This window comes from Cyrtonyx montezumae, unplaced genomic scaffold (genome assembly GCF_038088225.1).
Source record: "Cyrtonyx montezumae isolate F1298 unplaced genomic scaffold, pur_monq_1.0 scaffold_1, whole genome shotgun sequence".
Taxonomy (NCBI): domain Eukaryota; kingdom Metazoa; phylum Chordata; class Aves; order Galliformes; family Odontophoridae; genus Cyrtonyx; species Cyrtonyx montezumae.
The window spans coordinates 19,194,472-19,205,000 of NW_027071825.1; the positions used below are offsets into that span (position 1 = coordinate 19,194,472).

General features: G+C 39.0%; 1 protein-coding gene across 5 annotated transcripts in view; it reads left to right on the forward strand.

The window, feature by feature from the left end:
• NTNG1 (netrin G1) overlaps positions 1 to 10,529 on the forward strand; it is a 152,673-nt gene that overhangs the window by 57,914 nt on the left and 84,230 nt on the right. For all 5 annotated transcript variants that reach the window (XM_065742712.1, XM_065742685.1, XM_065742695.1 and 2 more), the window contains exon 3: positions 8,573 to 9,213. In XM_065742712.1, the coding sequence (XP_065598784.1) occupies positions 8,573 to 9,213 (641 nt within the window). The remainder of the gene's footprint in view (positions 1 to 8,572; positions 9,214 to 10,529) is intronic.

The window sequence follows — 10,529 nt, forward strand, 5'->3', positions numbered from 1 at the left end:
CTGCATGGAAGTCACAAGTATAGAGCTTCAGTGGGTTTAATTCTGAAATTGTTCCCTCTGTTTTTATAGCAACTGCTTATACTGAACTTTCCCTTGTTACTTTATATTTAGGGATAGTAGGAATAAACAAAAAGTCCTGTTTGCAAACTGCTTCCTATTTTGCATTATGCATTATTTGATTCCACTTGTGTAAAATACTTTAGAACTTTCAGTTGAATATGGCAGTCTTCAGATCCACACTAAGACAGGCATTGCAGAGCAGTGTACTACTAAAAAGCTGTGACAGTTTTGGTGGACTGACAGCTAACTCTTGAAGCTATATTAGTGGGTCACATTGTGTTTTAGAAACCTTCTGGATTGAAAAAATAACAAAGTAAAGTACAGGTTTTTTGCTTATGTTTATCTCAAAGAAATACAAGCAACATTAAACTATGCGCATCTATTTGATGTCGTAAAGGTTTGGACCAGCTGTATGATGAAGATTTTTAAACTGCATGAAAACCTATCCAATTACATGCAAAAATCTTACCATAATATTAGTAACTAGTGAGACCTTGGTGAAAAGTTTTCATTTTAACGGCATTTAAAAATAGACACAAATGTTATGATAATCCTTTTCTTTAATGACCCATGTCAATTTCATTTAACTTACCTCAAACCTACATGCTTATTTCTCAATACCTCTGGCACTTCTGATTGATTCTACATCACTCATTTTTAACCTCACGCAGTAGTTAGCTCTGTTTTTCAGAACTGTGATGTTCTATTTAAAGAGTGATCCAAAATGCAGTTGCTGAAATTAGCACTGGATAGCAGTGCCCTGAACATTACATAGCAGCTCTTCAGTTAAACAACATATCTCACTTCATTTTATTTACACAGAAATCAAGCTAAAGTTCTTGTCCTGTATCTACACTCACTCAAATGCCAGGATTTTTTCAAATGACATCACTACTTTGCATGAGTCTCCACATATGTTACTAAGAGCTGCCCTCCAGAAAGAAAAGGAAACCCTTACCACCGGAGGTGGCACTTCCTCAGGAACCAGTGAGAAAGCTCAGAGCAACCCTTTTGCTGAAGCCAAATCCATCACATCTCTACTGCCTCCACAACCTGCCAGGCACATTTCTTCAGTTTGTCTGTAAGAAATAAAAACAGAGTAGTTATTTGAGCCATCTACCAGGAAAATACCTCACAATACTCACACACATCTGATGCAGACACAGAACCAGCTGAGTACAGCTTACAGCAATCACCCACCTTGCACAGGAGGATTTCCTAGTCTACCCGTGCCACTGTGGCACAACAGCCCACGCAGACTGCAATACTCATACCATAAGGTTTCCTGAATTTGTTCCCAACACAGAATTTCTACTCTCCCATAATCTTAATCTCATACTGAACTAGCGTAAGCCTGCTCCACTACTGCCTAGAGCAAGCTGTGAATTCCTTCTCCACACTCTTGGCATATCCCCACGCAGCTGCTGGGGTGTGGTAGTGAAAGGAAAAGAGCACCTTCAGCAGCTATCCCCTCATGGATGGGCACCATTCCGCACACCAGGAATCCCAGAAATACAACCGACGGCCCCCAGCAAAGCAAGGACTGGACAGCAGTACGACCCAGAAAGTTCCACAGCAAACAGCAAAAAAAAAAATGGCTGCAACACACCCCACTGTGTTTATATAGGGCTGGCCTGGGGGCCAGGTGGAGTTGATTAGGGTCGTTAAGACCAGATGGAGAACACCCTGCCCTCACATAATATTTCTCAGTCTTTTTGCCATCAACAGGTGTCACTTACGATCTGAAACTCTGAATGCTGTGATTTCTAACAGAAAAGGGAAAAAAAAATTCATGATGCTTCATTACCCTAATTTCATCTGTCATCATCAAGATGATCTGGTGTCTTGGTTTTAACTATGCTCTCATTCTCTCTATGATCCACTGCAATAACTGAGACCATCCCTCAGTAGGATCACACCAGCTTGCCTTAGCATTGCTTTTCTTTACACAGGGATGGCACATTTCAACTGTAGAATTTTAGAGAGTTCCTTTTTTACTCCTTCCCAAATTGGCTTCCTTTCTAAATTCATGGATAATACAATAATATTGAGCAAGATGAGGTCTGTATCAGACCACAGAGTGTAAAGTGAAGGGCACCCCTTTCCACGAGGACCCCTGCAGGGTGGCAGAACAGCTGTGCCAGCCAATCTGATGGAAAAGCACAGGGGAAGCTGAGCAGGCTCATGGTGATCTATATCCTGTGTTGCCGTGGCTGAGGGGGGACAGGTGGGCTGGCTTTGCCAGGACAGGTGCCAGTATCCTGATAGGAATGGATTCTGTCCCCTCTGATTTCAGTTTCTCAAACTTAAATATGTGTCTGACACATAAAGAAACTTAGATTTTCTTGGAACTGCTGTCATTGTTTAGCCAGAACTAAGTGTGATGAGGTCCCAGTGGTATGCACCTTGTGATATTACAAAAGCTATAAGTAAGGAAGTGATTATGTTGCCAGATAGCCACTGAAACAAGAGGAAAACACCAGTATAGAGTTTCTCAAACAACAAAAATATACTCAGGTCGGTGCCAGCAAATCTGACAAAATATACCATTAATTCCAGAACCACCAAGTGGTCAAAATAAACATCAGCAATGTCGCCAATTCAAAGACAGCCTCAGAAGCATAAAATTATCAACTGGGAATAAGTAGGATTTTTCCCACAAAAAATGGTCATTATTTCAGAGGAAACAAAAATCCATTCACCTAGTAATTTGAAAAGCATTTCAAAAAAAGCATCTTGAGAAACTAAAAAGAAATAATGTACCTTTTCAAATGTGATCATGTAATATCAATAATGGTAGTAGTTTTGCTAAATCTCTCAGTAAGTCTAGTTTGAACCAGAAAATTCCAGAAGTCTGAAGAGATCTAGAAGATATTATTTATTCCCTCTATTCATCAGATAAGTTCTGCTCTGCATTCCTGTTAGACATCAGAGGGCCATGGAAAGAGGAAAACTGTCTTCTCTAGGTGACAGTGCAAATTTTTAAATGTTTTTCCTACGAAACATTTTCAGTTCCTGGTATTGGAGAAGGGTGTGATCTAATAATAATCATCATAATAATCAAAGAGCTACTCTGGGTACTAGGAATGGCCTGAGGTGATACACCATAAGGCTTTCGAAGGAAGTGCAGGGTTTAGAGTTCATCACAGAATGGTGTTTCTCTCTGTTTCTGAGCTATATTTAAATTTGGGATAGGATCCCTATCTCATGGAGCTATTGTCAAGAAGATTAATTAGTTAGGCCTATGTTTCACGAGACAAAGTGCCAAATCTTTAGAGACTAATGAATCTTTTTAAAAATCTTCCATTTTCTTACACTGAATTTCTATCAGGATCAGGGCCTTAATCTGCAATATATTTTCAATCTGCACAAAGTTGTTAAGCGTTATTATTTATTTTTGGCCAGTCACATCCTCCTTGGTTTATCTTTTTAAGTCTGCCCAGAAGTTATTGATTTAAACAGTCTTTTATTTTCTTTTTGCTGGTTTTGGCAAAATCGCAGTGTGCAGCCTGCACCTCAGAGTTCAAAGTTCTTGTCTGACCATCCAAATGCCTCTCACTTGGGAGCTCTGTGAGCACATTAAATCTTTCACTGAGATTTTAGTGTTTTTTCTTTTTTAGTTTAAATCACTTTAACTTAAAATGCTGTCACTGTCGTGATGAAAGGTTATTGATGGCAAGATGTTCTTGTCTACAGCCAACCCTGTCTTCCTCACTGCAATAATTCTGCAAACACTGACGAAGATATTCTCAAACTAGCTAATGGATGTAGTGAGTTTGACAACATAAATTCTCATGCAGCGGATTCTGTGCCTTGCTAATCCACTCTACTGCCTATTTGCCCTACAAGGGAGGACTCTCACTAGTGAGTGGTACCTCCCTGTAAATGGTTTCATAATCTGGCTATGTCATAGTAAACACCTAACTCCCATTTAGAAATCACATGGAAAATGCAAGCATTGTAGCAATGGTTGCTGTCAGTTATTACTGTCTAATTGGTCATGTGCAACATGCCTCATGGTACCAAGTGGAATACTTGTAATACCCCTGTGGAAAGGAAAAGAGAAATACTCTATTTTCAAAAGTGTGATTTGAATGCAGTAATCAAACACTCTGTGTTTGATTCAGACTATTTATTTCTTGTCTAGTGCACCTGAGCTAACTACTTTGAGGCAGCAATATAAAAATCGGTTGCTGTGACTTGCTTCTCGAAAATTCATTTTGCTCCTTCTTAAAATCGTGGCCTGCTTGACCTCAGCAGCCTTCACCAGTTTGAAAATGCAAGTTATAATCCTCTGCAGGGATTTAGCCAGGTGTCTATTACAGCATGTAATCTGTGATACAGCTTCCAATATTCACGCCGAAGAAAGGTTAAGCCCCCCTGTCTTTGTTCCCAAGTAAAAAAGTCCATGAGGTGTTAGCAGGGACAGGAAGCAAACAGAAAGAAGAACCATCTTCAATCAAGCCCTAAGCCTGTGTGTATGATACTGAAGGATCTCTGTGATGCAGGCTTTGGCTGAGAGTGATCAGATTCTAACCCTTGAACAGGAGCTGCCGACTGCCCTGTTGATATTCAAAGATTACACTACCACTATCTCTATCCTAAATCCTTATCCAAGGGTCATTGTCCCATTTGTCACCAAGCTGTGCCCAGATAGGCCTCGTAAGACACCTCAATGGCCCAGCTGGGTGCCAGCCATCAGGACCCTATGCACCATTTTGAGCACCTCTGACAGAATTCAAGCTCGCTGACACAGACGCTGTGTGCAAACACAAACTAAATTGATATGCTTGAGGGGAAACCCTCCTGGGACCAGTCAGCAACTTCTCAGATAACTCTGCTTTTTTCATCCATGGATGAGCAGGATCAAATAGTGTGATACAGACAGGGGCGCTTGGGCTGCAGAGTAGGGAAGCAAGCAGGCATTTCCTAAAGCCCAACCTTCTGAATTACAGTGATACTGGTTTGGGAAATATTTTGAATTCCATAGGTGACATAAAATAAAATAATAGCAACTTAATTGAACTACTTGCAAGAAGCTATTTAGTACCAATATCCAATTACTGTACAGCAAAATAGTGTTTCTTTTTTAGCTGGTGGTGGTATAGAGAAACCTCAGAAACCTCTTATGTTAATTGGCAGTGAAGCGTTTAGAAGTATTTATTAGTGTTTAATTATTTAGAAATCTCTTAATGATGTAAATACCATTTTTTAAAGTTATAAATATTTTTCACCTTGTCCAGCTGAAAAGCTGTTGCTTGGAGAACTTAAATTAAGATCCATTTCCAGCTGGCTGCTGGTCACAAAATTACTTATACCACTGCTAATGCTCTGGTCATTTAAATATTCCCAGCACAGAATGTGCATAGCTTTGTAAAACTGGGGGAAAGTTTCTCTTTGTTGTATTCGTTTTACTGAGATTGAGGTCTTAAAGAGGATAATCTTAGAGATGTAGGCATTAAAATACATAACTAATCCCAGCTAATTGAACTGTTTCATACTAACACACACTAAAGAAGCTGTCATGTAGACAGCTTTACACAATTTTGGTAATATAAATATGATTTAACATATAAATTATATTTAAGATTAATTAGAAACAGTTTAAAGCAAAGTTATGTGTAGAAAAATAGAGAATCTAATTCTAAGCCTCTGAAGCAATAGTCAAAATTAAATATTTCAAAATTAGATCACTGAATGCCATGCCAGCAGGCAGATGGGAATTTACCTATCATTATAATTTCTCTCCCCCTCCCTGTGCTAGAAATCAGGACATTTATTTTATCAGCTTATATTAGCTTAATTTTTTTTTAAAAATGTCCTCTCTAAAATATTGAACTCCACATAGGTTATTTTGGTGTAATTCCTTTAATGAGAACTGGCTGCTCTAGTCTTAACAGAATAATTTCATTTTCTGTGGAAGAAGAGACCGAAGACTTTTACCTGGAGCCTCATTTGCAGTGCTTCCTTGCAATGGTTTGGTAACAGATTGAGGTGTGGGGCAGTGCTCTCATTCCAGCCTGTGTCTCACTGTGCTCTGCCATTAAGTGGGATAGCGTCAACTTTTCCAAGAAGCTCTGTGACCACAGAGATATAGAGCACCGTTCAGAAACAAGAAAATGCCAGTGTTGAGCATTCACTTTGCACAATCCACAATCTGGATTACACACTCAGAATTGCATAAGGTGCCTTCTCTACCCAGGGACTCAGGGCAGCATTTAGGTTTGGTTTGTAACATGAATTACAATGGCTTTCCTGCCTGCTGCTGCTGTAGGAAGCCAAAGACATCCCTAAGTAACAAGTGTCTTGCTATCCAGTAGCATTTATATACTATGTTTCAGTACCTCCCAGTGATCAGGCTTTTGCCAAAAACAAGACAGAAGATATACATTGCAGGTGTGCAGACAGCTTCACTATGACAGTCACTGAAGTGACTGCATTTTTCTAGTAAACTTCAAAAAGATGAGCCTTGTGTAACTGAGCATTTTCTGCAAAATTTGGATTTACATCTATTCAAAGTGTATGGAACCTTGTAGATCTTACAGTGTGCATATTTTTCCTAAGGAAAATGCCTAAGTAAGGTGGCACGTCCTTGTATTTGTGTCTGCTATATGAAATTGAGCTAAGTAACAAAAAAGTCAGCCTTGTATCTGTTCAGCTTGAAACTTATTTTTATTTTGATTTTCACTGTTTTATTCAAAAGGAAGGCATAGAAATAGTAACTGTGAGCTCGAAATCAAGAAAACTGTGACAGGAACTTATTATAGACACATTTTGCAGAATATTCTCAGTTACAGCTGCATGTTTTGAATCTTTCTGTTTAATGAGTATCGTTCTGCTTTTCAAATAACTATTATTTTTTTCTTAACTTCAAGTCCCGATGAATTGTTGTAAGTTTTATGATTCAGCTGTATTAATGGGAAAGAGAGAGTGACAGGAGAAAAGAGGAGTTACTTGTGGGGAGGTCAAAGTGAGTGCTGAAGTCCTTTTTCTTGTGTTTCATGGGAGTATGCCAAGGGGAAAAGCAGTGACCAAGGTGGAAACATGTTTGAAGTTCATTTCACATGCTGGATGGAACTGAACAGCCTCATTGCCCCGAGGCCTTGAGGTAGAGAGAAGCAATAATTGTAATTGTAAGGAAAGAAAAGGTTGATCATCATACCAGGGCTTGTTCTATTATCAGGGCAGGTGAGGAGAACTCTGATTAATGACAATTGCAGCTGCACTTATGCCCATATTCAGCACTGCTAGATACAGACGTGTGCAACTTTTTCCCCAGCAGTGCAGACCATCAGCGACAAAAAGCATAACCTCTTCCACAGTCCATACTGAACACAGAGTAAGATACAATTGTTGTCAGAAACAAATGTAGAATGAACAAGTAGCAAAATATTTATGTACTGTTGAAAGCCTAAATTAGATGGACACGAGTCTGTGCTGCCTACGGGGCCTGATATTTTGGCAACTGCTGCAAGATACCCCAATCTGCAGACAAAATAGCCTTTGTAAAGGAGAATAAGATTGTAGTGTGCAAGCTAATGCATCAAAAGGCCAGAGAGAGAATAATTCACTTTCACCTTGCTACAGAGGACAAGTAGCAGTAAAAGCTGTGCATTATTGGCAAGCTCTTTTTGTTGCTGTTTTTAACTCAATCCACAGCTCAGACCTCCAGCCACCTCGGCAGCATTCCAGCTGCAACTGCTGACATCTCCCACCTAATCAAGTGGTGGATTATCTTGTCCTGATAAATTGGAGGCTGTGCTTCATGAAAAGTCTTTCCTGAAGTAGTTTTCTACCCTGTAATAAGGTGACAGAAGTCTGAATCAAACTTGCGGTGCACTATTTTTTCAAGTAACTTCTGATGGAGAATGTCAGTGTTTTAAGAAGGAACAGTGCTAGGCTGGAAATACAGTTAAGCATGCTTCATTTTTGTCATTTCACCTGGGTGAAGGGGAACATGAAGTTGTACTGCCTATTGTTTCATACAACAGCTAGGGGCTATAATGCTGACTTCATTAATTTTCACCTAAAAATAATTTTCTTTATGAATTGAGCTCTTGAGGAGCATAATTGTTTTAAAAAGGGAATTCTCTTAGCTGTTGAACCTTTCTAAGAGTCAGACCTCCTGTGCTACTAGACACTTCTTTACCATTTCTGGTCTTTTGTGACGGGTCACTCCACTCCCGCTACCAAAATCTTGACACATAAGCTCAATACAAGGGTAAATAAACTAGTTTCTTTCTCTAAAATATACTGAGGAAAATGTTTACAACACAGAAATAAACGTGCTGTATATTTTTGTGTACATTTACCTTAATGTAAGGTCATTAGGTGAAAGGTAAAATGTGCAAGACAAATCTAGTTAAGATACAGGTATTCCTTGCAAGCACTCATTTCTTCCTTCTCAGTTTCACTCCCGAAATAAAAAGAAGCAGCAATTGTCATGTGCCAAACACAAAACATTATAGACACTACACTGTGCCTCTTGTAAACCTGTTTTGCTCTTTTCTAGGGGAACCCCTACATGTGCAATAATGAATGTGATGCAAGTACCCAAGAACTGGCTCATCCTCCAGAATTGATGTTTGATCTTGAAGGAAGACATCCGTCCACGTTTTGGCAGTCCACAACTTGGAAGGATTATCCAAAGCCTCTTCATGTTAATATTACACTCTCCTGGAACAAAACCATTGAGCTGACAGATAACATAGTTATCACTTTTGAATCTGGCCGTCCAGACCAAATGATCCTGGAGAAATCCCTTGACTATGGACGAACATGGCAGCCCTACCAATATTATGCCACAGACTGTTTAGATGCTTTCCACATGGATCCAAAATCAGTGAGGGATTTATCGCAGCATACAGTCCTAGAAATCATTTGCACGGAAGAATACTCTACTGGATATATGACCAATAGTAAAATAATCCACTTTGAAATCAAAGATAGATTTGCTTTTTTCGCTGGACCTCGGCTTCATAATATGGCTTCTCTTTATGGCCAGCTTGACACAACCAAGAAGTTAAGAGATTTCTTTACCATCACAGATCTGAGGATAAGATTGCTTAGACCAGCAACTGGAGAAATATATGTAGATGAGCAACACCTGGCACGCTACTTTTATGCCATCTCGGACATAAGGGTATATGGAAGGTAAGAGATTATAAACCTTTAGGAGCAAGCATATATGTTTGTTTATAGGGGTTATGCAAAAACTGTTTATTTACCCAAATATGACAAGAATAGCTACCAAAATGTGTTCACTGGAAATTTGGCTCAATTGGTGCCTTTCTGGTAGTACTAGAAGTTTCTGACTCAGTGGCACTAAATCACGGGTGTTAGCTGTCACTAGCCTGAGAAGCTCTAAGTGATTAAAGCATTTTCTTACCTTGGCTCGGGAATTCACCCTGGCATTATGACACTTTTCAGGGCCTCTGTTTGTGCTTCTATATAGTTGATGCCTCATCTGGTGGCAGTTACCTAAGAAGAGAGATTCAGTTTCATTATTTTTTCCAGGCCTTTAATGCAAGGATTGATTGACAGAGCAGGCCTTGCATAGACTTTTTCCAGTAGGGCAAACTGTGTACAAACAATGAGGCAGTAGAGATGAGAGTCCATTCCTTTTTCTTTAATTAGCTCTGAAATGCAGTGAAGGTGAAGAAGAATGGAAAAAACAGCAGTATTTTGGATGGCATGAGACTGAAGTGAATGCAATAAAGATTATTACTTATCTGGGTTCAAGACAGATTGGACCTCTGTGGCAAGCAAGGGCTGGTATCAGATGTCATAGACTCAAAAATAATAAAGGTGCAGTGACATTTCTATAGGGAAATTTTCTTATCAGCTCTAACTAGCAATTGACTGATGATGTCAAGCAGAAGGCTGATATCCTTAACGTGTGTATTGGATGCATATTTGTGCAGAAGAAACAAATGGAACCTCCTCTATTAGCCATTCACACAACTCTCTAATGTACCTTTCTGCCTTTTTGCTTTCCTCTGTACCTTCTTTAGAGAGTTCAAATCTTCCTTTTTATTTATTTATATATTTTTAAGAGAAGCTAGATATCAAAACAAACAGGAAAGCTAATTTATCTTGGAGGGCTGAGGTATTTTTCCAGACAAAGGAACAAGTGAAAAATAATAGAGATATTGAATGTCTAATTCACTGGTCGTTGTGTTTTATCATTCCTGTAGTTAGTTTACCACTTTCTCCCTATCTTATACAAGCCTTTCAAGTTCTTTAGTACTTCCATGATATACAAACAGATAAAGTCAAAATAGAATCAAATTAATGTGATGCATCTATTGGAAAATAGATTATCTGAATTTGTATGAAGGAAGTATTACTGCCACATACAGACTTGAATGCATAAGGATTTTTGCAGAACCATAGATTTAGCATGTAGTTACAATGTTCTGCACCCACACATATATTCATACATAAAGTCATTAATTCTAAGTGTAAAA